General features: G+C 41.5%; 2 protein-coding genes across 2 annotated transcripts in view; one reads left to right on the forward strand and one right to left on the reverse strand.

The window, feature by feature from the left end:
- The window catches only part of ppfia4 (PTPRF interacting protein alpha 4), a gene marked incomplete at both ends in the record, with an annotated part of 396,281 nt that overhangs the window by 216,391 nt on the left and 164,890 nt on the right, over nt 1-15,000 (forward strand). The window lies entirely within an intron of this gene.
- Nucleotides 14,724-15,000, reverse strand: part of foxp4 (forkhead box P4) — a 54,638-nt gene continuing 54,361 nt past the window's right edge. The window contains 1 exon segment of the mRNA XM_083772204.1: nt 14,724-15,000. This exon segment is cut by the window's right edge and continues 1 nt beyond it. Coding sequence (XP_083628330.1) covers nt 14,821-15,000 — 180 coding nt within the window. The 3' untranslated portion in view covers nt 14,724-14,820.

Genomic DNA, 15,000 nt, shown 5'->3' on the forward strand with positions numbered 1-15,000 from the left:
TGTACGCCTGCAAGGTCATCGAGGCTAGGGCAAGTGCAACGGGCTATAAGGTTGGAGTCTGTGACGGCCCTGCCCCCTCTGCCTCTGCTCAGTAGGCTATCTGGCAGCCTGGTCAGCCTCGGTCCCAGGCTTACTTATCTGCGAAAAGAAAAGCCTGGTCACAGCCTTCTGCGATACTTCCGCTAAAATCCAGCACTTCCGCTGATAGTCTTTTCAGTCGCGGTCTTGCCCAGGGTGCAGCCTGGGTGATTAGGGCAGAGTGGAGCAGGCCGTCAGGCCAACTGTGTACACCTGAGTGGGGTGTGGTCTGGGAGAGTATATAAGGGCCTCTCCTTCCATGCTCTCAAGCCAGCTCTCTTTCCAAGCAGTCGCACACCTTCTACAACACTCACACACAGCACACTCCATACATCCATACACTGCATACATGACTGATTACTGACATTGTCACACCAGTTTATTTTATCATTGCTTAACTTATTTTAATTTAGAATAATAAATATATAATATAAAAGGTTTGCCTTGTGTGTGTGGACTCCCTTTTTGTCATGTATTGCCCTAGAGTGCATGGCAGGTCTGAATTAAGAGGTGAGTTTTCAGACGGATTAAAGCAGAAGATTTGGAGTGAGGAGCGTCGAAGCTTCCCCCGTACAATGCACGTGAATGTCAAAGTGAGTCATGCATAGATTGTGTTGGATTTCTGTGACTATTAGAAAAATATAGAAAAAGCATTGCCGTTTGGTCCGGACAGCTGGCTGACGTACAATAGATGGGCGTGTTGCGGGTTCGAGTCCTGAAACCGACGACCTTTGCTGCGTGTTTACAGGCTATACTGTAATCTATCAATAAAGGCAGAAAGTATTGGTTCCTGAATAGATCAGTGGTTCTCAAACTTTTCAGGGCACAAACCCCCAAGATAATCATTATGTGAACTGGGGACCCCCCCAAAATAATCATACAGTATGTGAACTGGGGATCCCCCAATATAATCATATGTGAACTGAGGACCCCCCTAAATAATCATATGTGAACTGGGGACCCCCCTAAATAATCATATGTGAACTGGGGACCCCCCTAAAATGTGAACTGGGTACCTCCCTAAATAATCATATGTAAACTGGGGACCCCCCAAAATAATCATATGTGAACTGGGGACCCCCCAAAATAATATGTGAACTGGGGCATACAATATTTGCCTATAAGTATTGGAAATTGGAAATACTCAATTAAAGTACAAATACCTCAATTGTACTTAATTACATTACTTAAGTAAATGTACTTAGTTACTTTACACCACAGCAAACTGTGCATAAAATATCCAATCAGCTGTCTTGGTAGACAGAGAGCACAGTGCCTGTGGAGTGGAGTTGTTTATGAGAAGGCTGCTTGTGTTGTCTGGTTTGTTTACCCCTCCTGGTGGACAGTCTTTGTATCACAATAGTGCTCTGACCTCCCCTCAACCCCACCACTCATATACTGCATCTCTCATTATGGGTGCCTTTCACTGCCAATTTATATATGTATTGTTTTGTCTTTTTCCCTGCTTAAACCCCCACTCATTCGTCCTGGCTTTTAATCACATTTTAGCCTATTTAATTAATTTAAATTTAAATTTGAATCATATGAGCTTGTTTTTTATGACCCTGAATTAATCTAACAAATCCATGGTTCAACTCAATAAAATCAATCAATCAATCAATCAATCAATCAATCAATCAGTGCATTGATGTTGAAAATGCAAATGAACAGAAAAAATACCAAGTCCTGATCTTTTGGCCCTTCTTCAGTTCTTGAAAGTAAAGTTACTTTAGCCTATACTGTTCCTTAAATCAGTGGTTTTCAACCAGTGGTCAGGGGACCACCAGTGGTCCTTCAGGCAGTAATTAAATTATTGTTAAACATCTGCTGCATTATGTTTTTTCACAATTACAACTAAGAAGTCTACACAATTAGAGAATGTTAGTAGAATTGTCATTGTGATCAACGTTTGCCTGTTATCTCTCCTAATGGTGCCAACATTAATACGGCATGGGAAAAAAATCATATCCAACGACGACAACATATTCTACGTGTTGGGCCTGAGAGGCTAAATGCCATCAAATGGCGGTCTGTGGCTCAAATGCCAAATAAACAATGGGTATAGAGAAAACTATACTGCCTTAAAATGACTCCAATGACAATTATCTTATATGTAATCCAGTAATATCCAACAAAAGTTACATATACATGTTTCAAAGATGCATAAAGCGGATATAGGAAACGTGGGAGAAATATAGTACTTTCTTTTTTTAAGTTTTGGCTTCTCCGAAATTCTCTCTTCCTCACATCCCATGTCCCGCCTCCCACGACACAACAGCATTATAAACATACGCGGTCATCCAAACAGAGGCAGTAACTAGGACGTGCAGCTAGCCAGTCGCCGCTCGGGAGGCGGTACAATGGGAAGTCAACAAGGAAGTCAAGGAAGTGAGGAAGAGAGAATTTCGGAGAAGCCAACACTTGAAAAAAATGATTAAAAATACTTAACGGCATCGGCGGTCAATGTACATCTTAAGGTAAGGTAAGGTTAAGGTACATCTGCATCCTATTGAGTGCTTAGTAACCATTCAGGGACCCTACGGTTAACTCATTTTGGGCGGGAACCCCTTTTGGTGTTTTAAGCATTATGTTAATTTAGCCATTGAAAAATAGCAGATCTACAAGCTCCCCACACGTTTTTCAGAAAATTGTCTTTTTGTAGAAACGTTCCCAGGTCAAAATGGGTTAAGCGATGTCCAAACTTCAGAAAAGCTTAACCGAGGGTATCCGAAAGGGGCTAGGCAACTAAGGCAAGATAAAGACATTATGAAGTGGAAACAGCAGCTCTTAGTCAGCATACATGTATAAAAGTAAAACAATATATCTCTCTCACCTCTGTGTCAGGACTCAGGTGACTCCTGGAGATTCCTCAGTTCCTTTGTTTGCTTTCACTTCATAATACTCAGAATATCTTCTTCATTTCAACCAAGTTCCCCTTGTCCACGTATTAAAGTTTATTGGCCACACTATTCAATGGTTTTATAAAGTTGCGATTTGGATTACAGTGTAATTTTCTCTGTCAAACAATCACAACAAACACTCTCTCATGGCCAAGATGGAAGCTCTGGCTGCCACACTTCCTGGAACTGTTATAGATGTTCCTGGTACCTCACTTCCTGGAACTTTTCTACCTGTTATCATCACTTCCTGGAAGTTTTACTTACATGTGTTGCTTTCTCCCCACAGCGCCCACTATGAAGTGAAGCTTAGACAACAGAGAATGACTGGTTATGTTCATCAAAACAAATTGACAAAACAAAGTTTTTTGTACACTAAATGTATTTAACTTAAATAATCAATCATCTTCTAACCAATATTCCCTTTGTTATGCTAAATGGTGCATTGTTATTGTGTCTTTATCCAAGGCGTATATCCATAAGTCGATAATTCACAGACACCGACGGCGGAGGAAACCATGCAAGGCAGTGGTTCCCAAAGTGGGGTCCCGGGACCCCCAGGGGTCCTTGAGGCAGTTCCAGTCCCCAGCTAAATGATATAGGAACCAAAGTACCCTTATGGGTCTGTGACTCAGAGAGTGTACGAATGGAACCAAATGGACCCTAATGGGTCCATTTGGTTCCATTTGTACACACATTTAGCATAACACTCAGGTCAAAATGTCTTCAGCCACTAAATGACTCCTATTTGAGCCAAATGTGCATGCACTTATCAGTAGCCTACTTTGTACACTAGAACAGTACAATACAGTATATAGATTTGTCAGTAGGCCTACATACCGATACATTTCAATACGGAATCAATCAATATGGAATGTTTGAATCAATTAAAAATTCCTACAGCATCGATACTATCAATATCATGCTTTCTCTCTTAATTAACTTGTTAATTACGTTAATGACTTATTTCAAATGCATTTTAAATGTCACGCATTCAGTCAAAATGTTCCTGTGGCATTGACAATGGTATTTAATACTTTTTTTTTTTTTTCAAGTTATCGTATCACAGTTAGGAAATCTTTTTTTCTTTTAATTTATCCCACGATTTGGTAACCCATTTTTCACCCCTTGTGTCAATTATATAATGTGATCCTGGGCTATACACACTCTCCGCCAACCTAGTCCCCATATATGAGGGACAAGGGGAGAGCAACGGACTTGACCTCATGCTTCCTTCATGCCTGAGTGTCCAAGTTGCTCCGTGACAACATGTAATATGTTGTATACCTTACACTATATTGTATTGTATTGTATTGTATTGTATTGTATTGTATTGTATTGTATTGTATTGTATTGTATTGACTGTTTCAGTGACCATTCCATCATCTCCTACGTTTGGAAGATTAAACTTCCCAGACTTCCACCAAGATTTAAAAAAAACACAAAAATATAAACTCTGATCTTTTCATTCGTGACGTGATCGACATAAACTGGAATAGGTTCCAACTGATACCATAATTATGTAGAGGATGCCTGGAATTTATTTTACACCGAACTGATTAATGTTATTGACAGGCATGCCCCGTTGATAACAATAAAAGTAAAAGGCAGACATTTGCCCTGGATCAATGGTGAGCTCATACGCCTCTTTAAACAAAGAGATAAGGCTTGGCGAAAGTGCCGCTCGACAAATGACCCTGCTGATTGGATTATTTATAAACATCTAAGAAATACATGCAAAACAAATACAAGAAACGCCGAAGCCGATTACTTTAAAAACTGTTTGACGAGTGACTATAATAATCCCAAACAATTCTTGAATAAAATGAATAATATATTAAATAAAGGAAACAAAAGCCCCAACCGTATCAGAATAAATAATAATTTAACCGACGATCCCTCCATAATATGTAACTCATTCAGACAGCATTTCTCCTCAATTTGCAGATCACAGCCATCAGACCCACCTTACTCTCATGCCCCTCCTAATAACCCTGAACGTGTCAACTCTTTCTCCCTCAAAAACATTTACCCATCCGATGTTGAACGTACTATCCGTGACCTAAAATCAGGAAGCAGTGCTGGGCCAGATGGTCTGGACATCAAGTTCTTCAAAATTGCACCTCATATTCTGGCATATCCACTAGCGGATTTATTTAATTTATCTCTCTCAACAGGAGTAGTTCCCTCTACCTGGAAATGTGCCAGAGTCATGCCACTACATAAAGGTGGTGATCCCCATGATCTAAATAACTACAGGCCTATCTCAATTATAAATAGTGTAGTGAAGATCTTTGAGAAACTGATTTTTAACCAACTGTCTAAGTATCTCAATAATTTCAATATCCTATCACCTTTCCAATCAGGTTTCAGGCCAAATTTCTCGACAACAACCACACTTATGAAACTTACCAACAATGTATTTTCCGCATTTGGTAACAGTATGCCCACAGGAGCAATATTTATAGACCTCTCCAAGGCTTTTGACATGGTGGACCACTATTTACTCCTCGATAAGCTTTATGCAATTGGTCTCTCAAGACAATCCTTACTATGGTTCAATTCATATCTCCATCACAGACGTCAAAGTGTATCTTATCAGGGTTCTCAGTCAGACTCCACGATCATGGAAAAGGGCGTACCCCAAGGTTCTTCCTTGGGTCCACTGCTCTCAATTTTTATCAACGATCTTCCATCAATCTGCTCCAACAGTCATATTCAACTATATGCCGATGACACAGTTATTTATTCATCTAATTTAATTATCTCCGAAATTGAGCGTACCTTACAGGCTGATTTTGACTCCGTTCAAAAATGGTTTCACTCTAACAAACTGCTGTTGAACAAAAGAAAATCTGTCAGTATGCTGTTCACTCAAAGCCCAAACCCTCATCCTCTAGTCCTTAACTTTTCCGATGGGGCAGCATTGGAGAAAGTGGAGGAGTTTAAGTACCTAGGACTTTGGCTGGATCCTCAACTCTCCTTTAAGACTCATATTAACTTTATTGTTCAGAAAATAAATTTCAGTTTGAAAACTCTATATCGATCCATCAATAGTTTTACCCTTCAGATTAGAAAAAGATTAATTTCACAGCTGCTACTACCCATAATAGACTATGCGGATGTCATATATCAGAACACCACCGATACAAACCTCTACCCCCTCAATGACACCTATAACAACCTATGTAGATTCATACTGAGATGCCCATATAGAACTCACCATTGCTCCATGTACGAGTCTTTAAACTGGCTATCACCTAAATCAAGAAGACACTCACATTGGCTACAGTTTATTTTTAAATGTATTTTCTTTCCTTATCCACAGTACCTAAAACAATTTCTTGTCCCATACACACCACACTATAATTTAAGACACACGGACCATCCCTACTTTACAGTCCCCACAAGGATAAAAAAGGAAAGTGGGCGCCGTGCCTTCAAATTTAAAGCTCCATCTGATTGGAATGACCTACCAAGTCCACTCAGATCAATCACTTCCCTCAACGTATTTAAGGAATCAATTTTCATACACCTTCTAACGCCGTGCTCATGCTTCTAAATCAACGTACTCTTCTTGGCAGTTGCCCTTGTTTTCCATAAATATAACATACCGACCGATCTGTATGTACCTTCATATGTGTTCCCTGCTGGCTCGATGCTGCTGTTCATTATTATCACATTATGCATGCTGGTATTGCTTGTTTGCTTTTGTTTAGTTTTTTTGCCTAATAACATGGTCTTATTGTGCAAAGGGTATATATTTTTCCCCATATGAACTCTGCTATTTAGGGTTGAAACAGTGGGGTGGGAGCTATCTTTGGGAGAGCTTTTGTTTTGTCTTGTTTTGTTTTGTCCTTTTCCTTTCTGTCTTTCCTTTCTCTTTTTTAAAATGAGATGCGACATCTCAAGGGGCTTATCCTTTCAATAAAGGTATATATATTGTGTTTGTGTGTGTGTGTGTGTGTGTGTGTGTGTGTGTGTGTGTGTGTGTGTGTGTGTGTGTGTGTGTGTGTGTGTGTGTGTGTTGCGTGCGCATTGGACACACCAGGACAGACATCGTGTCGACAGTGTAATAAGTATTTTTATTGCATTTTATAATGCCATTGTCAATAATTAGTACAGATTACATGCAACTAGACCTACTGTACAGTTTTTTATTGTCTGCATGGACAGACACAAGGAGATTCAGGTTACAAATACACAGATATAATGTGTGTGTTTTTTTATACAGCATGAAGAAAGAGGGCAGTGACTGGCATTACATGGCCACTCAGGGCAGAACGGGTAGCGGGTGGGCGGGCGTGCAGGGGGGGGTCTTCTTTGTCACCTGCTCAAAACAAAACTGTGTTTTGTTTTGTTCAGTATAGACAATCTAGCCTGATTTATAGATTGTCATATACGATGAGCGCCGCGCGCCGGAAACAGCAAAAGATCTGACAAGCTTTTGTAGATCTGCATTTTTTTTTACTTTTCTTTTTTTTTTTTTTTTGCCAGCTCGCGACGCCAATCACGAATCAAAAGCATTAGTCGGCCATTTCGGGGGGCAAGGCGACGCGGCACAGTACGACGACTTAAACTGGGCTTAAAACTCTGCACCCGGTCCCTCTGCCCCCACACCCCCACCCCCCTAAAAAAAATGAAAAAAAAATGAAAAAAGAAAAAAAAAACCCGGGTCACACTTTTTCCAAAGAAAACAAAAACGAGAAACGGAACAAAAATAATAATAATTAAAAAGAAAAGAAAAATAGAGGTAAACGGGTAAAAAGTGAAACTATAGGAAACATACAGAAGTCACTGCTGATAAAATGTACACACGTTTATTCCTAAGGTTATACCAGAGGACAGCTTGAAGAAGAAGTGGTACTTCCATTAGGCTTCCAAACGGCCATCTTTATATAGAAACTTGATAATACCATTATTTGGGCAAAACTCCACATAGAGAGTCCCTTTAAAAATAAAACCCCCGGTCACAATAACGCCTCAGAACTGTCCAATCACACGCCAGCGTATTTTTTGGGGGGGTTGGGTGTCATTTATTTAATTTTATTTTTATTATGTTTTTTTTAGTTTTTTTTTTTAAATAGGGATGAAGTGGTGATGTTTGTTATTATGTGAGCGAGAGATGTACAGCTGTCACCAGAGAGGTAAAAGGTGTTCGAGAGGGGGGGAAAAAAAGAAGAATTATCAAGTTTTGGGAAGTAGCTTGTTTTGTTTTTCTTCATATATATATATATAGGCTATATATATAATCTTGTTTGGTTATAAAGGTTGTGGCGTCGGTTTGGTTTTCAGTTTGGTTACAGTTTCAGGTGTTTGGCACAAAGCAACGAAACGGCTGCTTCTTCAACAATGCCTTTGGTAGTCAGAGTGCGGGTTGGGGGGGTTCAGAGGAGGGGGGGAGACAAGCTGCATCTCTGGAGGAAAAAAAAAGTAATTCCACAATTTTGGTATTGAGAGAGAGTGTGAGGAATCGAGGAGGGCTATCAAAAATGTAACAGTGTCAAGTCTTTGATCCTTTTTTTATATCTGTGCGGTGGGGGAGGGGGGAGACGAGGCGTGTGACTGGCCACCCTGAAGCTGTAAGGACAGCCCCCACGGCGCCATTGCGGATGATTGACAGCTATGCGGGTCTGCGGGTTCAGCGCGGGAAAATGACAGGGGTGGGGTTGTCGGGGAGGGGTTAGGGCGGGGGTCAACGAGGAGCAAGGGGACACATTATTGGCACGATTGGCCAATAAAAAAAAAACACCTTTCTTATACGTAGCGCCCATTTTTAGTTTTTCTCTTTTTTTCATCATCTTCTTCGTCGTTAAAGCAAGAGAGAGGGGGCTACATATTTTACTTAACAGGTTTTTTTTTCTTCTTCTTCCTCTTTTTTTGTCCTTTTCTTCTCATAGGTTTTGGTCCTTTGTGTCTTTGAGAAAAAAAGTTCCTTCTGAGGTATCAATACGTAATGAAGTAACTTTTTTTTTTTTTTTTTTAGTTTTTGTTTTTCCGTAGTTTTTTTTCTTTCTTTCCTTAAAAATGCATAAATGCAGTACAGAGACAAAAAGTATCAAAATAGACCTAGCTAAGATAAATATACAAACAGGTGTTTTACCTAAACCACTGATCTAACCGTTATTCTTTTCATCTTTTCTTGTTTTTTTTTTCCTTTGAGAGATAATACACTTTAAAAAAAATCTGCGTCCCAGACGTTTTTAGTTTTTGATTTTTTTTTTTCATGAAGAAAAACTGAAAAAAAAGAGAAAACAAACCAAACCAACAAACAAATAAAACTATTGAACCAAGATACCTGCAGCACTTAATATGATAAATACATATACTTCAGCAATAGCAGTACAGTATAGGAATCATAGCTGAAAGCTTTACAATAGCTAAACAGGAGCAGAAAAATAAAATGAAAAAAAGAACCAACAAACCAAAAGACAAAATAAGAAAACAATAGAATAAGAACAGAAAACAAATTAAAAAAGGACAAAAATGGGAGAGAATGCCCTGGAGAGATAAAGCCAAGCGTAAATATACATTAATACATCATAGTATGCCAAAAGCGGGAGAAAGAACAAGAACGCGTCAAAGCCTAAAATCTGTGCTCCGTCGTGCGATCGTTGTCGCCGGGCGCCGAAAACAGATGAAACCACTAAGCGCATGCGTCGCGTCCGCGATGCGTTCTGTGGGGGCTGTGGTCCGACGCACGCGACGGTATACATCAAATTTGGCCTTTTTTCACGTTTCAAACCTGCGAACACCATCATCGACGCAACATTGTCAGTCTAACATCGTTATAAAAAACAGCGTGGTCTACAGGTGTACCTTTTTAAAGCACAAAGTCGGAGATCATCTACAGTACGCCGCAGAATCCCCTCCGGGTTCTAAAATGTTTAAAAAAACACACTCGGGGAATTGAACAGTGTATAATGCAGCAGTTTATACCTCATGGTGTTTGGAATAGCATTTAGCAGTAGCACTAAGAGTAGTAAATAAAAAATAAATTCCATTCTAAAGTGTGTCTAAAAAGCCTGATTTATACTTCGTCGCATGACTTTGCGGTGCAGCTTGCCCAAAATGACCACATTTTTCACTTTTTTTCACAAAAAACACAAGCGTCGTTTTTTTCTTCCCACGCCAGTCATGCGACAAATTATGAATTGTTCGGCTCAAGTCCTGTCGGGGCTGAAGGGGTGAGGTCAGGCAAGGTTGGGGTAATCACCTTATCTTTGGATATAATCAGGGTGGTCCCATTAGCCCTGCGACCCCCCCCCCACCCCTCACCACGGCCACAATGAGTCGTTATTACTAGCTGGCTTCCCTAGACTAACCAAGCATAAGGGCAAGGTCGCACGAGTGGAAACTCCCCACAACCCTGTTCGTTCACTTCCATTCGATGCAAGTCGAAGGGTTGGAGCATCCGGGTTTGCGGCGTGCTTTGTTGGCATCGCACTAGGAGTTGAAAAAGCTTGAACCCGTCGGCGGCATAGGCTACCCTATACATTAGGGCTTTAAGCAGGCGTTGGTTTGGAGCGTCGCTCATCAATATGCATGGCATACGTTCAGAGCGCGCCGTTAGGCTAACAGACTGTCCGCAGAGCTCAGTGCTAACGTTTAGAGCGTGCCGCTAGGCTAAGAGGCTATCCACAGAGCTCAGTGCTAACGCTTAGAGCACGCGGCTAGGCTAAGTGGCTGTCCACAATGCTCAGTGCTAACTCTTAGAGCACACAGCTAGGCTAAGAGGCTATCCACAGAGCTCAGTGCTAACGTTCAGATCGTGCCGCTAGGCTAAGAGGCTGTCCACAGAGCTCAGTGCTAACGTTCAGAGCACGCGGCTAGGCTAAGAGGCTGTCCACAGAGCTCAGTGCTAACATTCAGAGCACGCGGCTAGGCTAAGAGGCTGTCCACAGAGCTCAGTGCTAACGTTCAGATCGCGCCACTCAGAGCTCAGTGCTAGTCGGTGCGGGAGGGAGGGATCAGGGGAGTTGGTCAATACTTACACAGATGAGAGTAAACCTTTTAAACGTGGTGACCACTTCACCGCACATAGAGTGCTTTACATGTGGTTTAACGAGAGGTAGTCGTTTTTCTTGCAGTTGTTTTTTTTAAACTCCACGGAACGTAAAATGTCTCTTTTTTATTTTTTATTGATTTTTATGTATTTTTTGCAGGCTAAAGCAGATGGGTGTTGGGGAGTTCCAGATAGCCAGATTTTAGTCAGTCACACAATACAAGTAGCAACACATTTTGGTATTCATTATTATTATTGTTATTATTATTGAGGAAGAATGAAACAAAAAATAATAATAAGAAAAGTAAATATTTGTTAAGAGAGTACAGCTTTCCCATTGGCTATGTGTTTATCCGCGTTCAGAAAGGAGGTAGTGTTATTTTTGGTTTTATATCTCGTTTCAAGATGTCTGCCTGGCTGCCACTTTGTACTTTAAGTAGAAATCCGCTTCTGATGTTACAGGAAACCGTCCCCGTTCGAGCGCCACAGCATCAGAAAGGCTCTTTCTGTCTGAAGTGCAAGAGTTTGTTAGACAAAAAAAAAAAAAAAAAAAACATGATCCCAGCTTTTTAATTACATACTGTAAGTCCCTTGGTCGTTTTCTTCCTCTTACTTCGGTGTACTGTCATTATTATTATTTCCCCATTGTTCCCTCTTTATTGTCACGTAATCAAGTTCGTAGACTTAAAAGTATTTTGGAATAAACTCTTCCCTTCCAAAGATATGACATTTATAATTACCACATAACACTCCCCCACCCCCCCCCCCCCCCCCCCCCCCCCTGTTTATACTGCATAACGCTTTTCGTACGGCTCAAGAGGGTGAAGTATGTTTGACTTTATGGGACGGTATATCTTACCTTGTTGTGGTCAACTGAAAAAATTATAATAAATTAAAAGAAAAGGTTCAAGTGTGTGTTTATGGGAGTACGAGAATAATAATAATAGAGACGATATCTTCTATAGTCCACTGTTTATACTGTCCTTTTGCTGGCATTTTAAGTCACCAAGTCACAATGTTTTAGTTCAAATGCCTCGCGTCGGAGTTCATGATGAGGGCCAGTCTTTTTTTTTTCTTTTTATGTTGTGTTTGGAACACGTTTTGTTTAGCCTGAGCGTGGAAGGGACAGGGCTTCATCTATAAGTGCTATCTTTTGTTGTATTTTTCGTAATTTTCTTGTCGATAAGGAGCTGTCAGAGGTTTGTTGATACTGATCTTTTGGACTCGTTTAACGGGAGTAATTCGCGCCACTCATCGTGTCGGCTACAGAAATGCTTTTGATGTCAACCAAATTCTAAGCTTTTGCGTCTCACACTTTGGTTTTCTTTTCCGGAATGGTACAGCACGGAAAAGTAACGGGTCTTTTTTACGTAAACGAGTTGTATGGTGATACGATAAATAAAACTCCTGGTTTGCTGTCTTTTGGCCAGTTCTTTTCAAAGGGGACATACAAATCGGAAAAGAGGGGTAAAACAATAAACTACAGGGTTTTTGGTTTTCTACATATTTCTTTGGTTACCTGTAACGAAAATAAAAACGGGGGGGAAAAAAGGTAATAATTGATAAGAAAAAATAATAATGAAATAAACAATAAAAACTATTTTCTCAAATTTGGTATGGCACTGGAGAGAAAAGGTAATGCTTCTATGCTTACTGCAAACAAACAAACAAACATATAAAACAAATCTCACATGCTATTCCGTTAACACAAAGTCACACAGTGAATCGCAGAAAAGCTTCCACACGGTTAAGTATTAAAGAACCATAGAGCTTTGAAACGCAGCTGAGCAGAGTCGACACATTTGGTGTCCCACAGAAAGAACCCCCCCCCCCCTCGTTTCTTTTAACAATTTGGACACAGTTCCAGGCGGAACCTTTGTGGGATGAGGTATTCTCTGACTGCAGTGACAATATATATACTATATAATATATATATATATGTATATATATATATATACTTTGTTTTTAAAGCATTGCTGATGTTTTTCCAACTATAACTACACAACCAAATACAACTGAATGGGAGTGATTTCTTCTTAAAGGAACGCAAATTCTAAATAAGCCGTCTTGGAATAATGTCAAGTTTTAAGTGCTATTTCCCAATTTCTTGCCTGCTACACTTTGGGTAGAAAGGAGGACACATGGGGTGGGAGTGCAGTTTGGAGGGGGGGGGGGGGTATTACGAGTCGGGACAATACTGCGCTTTCTTTTCCGCCAATACTCGTTTGGAATGGTGTGAACAAAAGCAGGAGTAAATAATAACAGTTTTCAAATACAAATAAAAACAACAACAGCATTCGTATAAAAATGTACTTTCAAACAGAATGCCACCATGGAATAATTGATCCTTGGAAATAAAGGTAATACAATCAAAAAACAATGGTAAAGAAACAAACGAGAGAGAAAAAAAAGAAGAAATGACAAAGCTACCACACGTTTTTTTTCTTGTTTTGTTATATTCCATAATCAACAAAAAAAGGTTTTAGTCACAATATTTGTGTCAACGTTTCCGCCCTATTTACCCCCCCTCCCCTCTCTCTCTCTCTCTCTCTCTCTCTCTCTCTCTCTCTCTCTCTGTCTCTCTCTCTCTTTCCTCTCTCTTATTCGCCTGTCTTTAAAAATAAAACACAGAAGGAACGAGTTTAAAAGTAGCATGAAAACGTGTTTTTTTTTCTCTCTTTGTCTTTAAGCGTCTTGCAGGAGATAGAGGTCGTGGGGGTCACAGAGACCCCAGAGAGGTTGTGACCTTCCTCACCGGCATCAGCCTCACCTGGGGGGATGACGGACTGACACCTGCTCTGTAGATATAGTGTGTGTGTGCGTGTGTGCGTGCATGCGTGTGTGCATGTGTGTGTGTGTGTGTGTGTGTGTGTGTGTGTGTGTGTGTGTGTGTGTGTGCATATTTGGGGGAGTGGTAGCACTGTTTGAGGTAATCTTTGAGAGCACTCATTTGTTCTTCCTTCCTACCTTCGTTCCCGCCAACCATCCCATAGCCCGACAGTCTTTCCTTCCAAACATCCCATAGCCCGGCATTCCTTCCTTCCAACCATCCCATAGCCCGGCAGTCCGTCCTTCCAACCATCCCATAGCCCGGCAGTCCTTACGTCCAACCATCCCATAGCCCGGCAGTCCGTCCGTCCTTCCAACCATCCCATAGCCCAGGCAGTCCTTCCGTCCAACCATCCCATAGCCCAGCAGTTCTTTTCAAAGCGAATCGAGTATAAAGACAAAGACAAGGCGAGTGATAGGTTCAAAAGAGAAAGAAAGAGGAGAGGCCGCGCCCCCAAACCCCCTTAAGATGTATATACACGTGGTCATGTGACGATGATGATGTCACCCACCCTGACCTGGTGGGTGGGAGGAGACCTGCGTTGAGCCAGTCAGGTGACGCGGGTGGGACGCGGGTGGGTGGGTGGGCGCACGGTGTGGGCGGGTCTGTGCAGAGAGTGCGAGGGGCTCTGGGTGGGCAGAGAGTCTGTGGATTTCACTAGGGAGCATGTGTGTGTGTGTGTGTGAGTGTGTTGCAGTGGTGTTAAAGTGTGGAAAACCTGACACATAAAAAAAGAAAAAAAGAAATTATGTTCCACAAAGTTGTCATTTTTGCGTCTGTTAAGCGACCAGGAGGTCATCTAACCCTGTTTTTTCATTTATTTTTATTTGGGGGGAGAGGGGGGGGGGGGGGTGGTGGTGGTGGTGGGGGGGAGCGGGGGGGTTCTCAATGTCGGTTGGTTGCATTTAAAAAAAACAAGAAAAACACTCTTTTTATCGTCTCCTCTCTCCCTCTCTCTCTCTCCTCTCCAACGTTTTGGCCTCCAGCCCTGGTGGGGGCGCTCATCCTCTCTAACAGGAGGGCTCGGGGTACGGCTCCTCTGTGGGGAGGTCGTCATCCAGATCGCGGTCGTCGCGGTCGGACAGCGGCATGTTGTGGATCATCGTAGCGCCCCCAGAGGTCATGTGGGACACGATGCACCGACCGTCGTCATCCAGGTCGGTGGGCTCCTCCTTCACATGCACTGGGTG

This window comes from Protomyctophum parallelum (assembly GCF_964188405.1).
Source record: "Protomyctophum parallelum genome assembly, chromosome: 8".
NCBI classification, from domain to species: domain Eukaryota; kingdom Metazoa; phylum Chordata; class Actinopteri; order Myctophiformes; family Myctophidae; genus Protomyctophum; species Protomyctophum parallelum.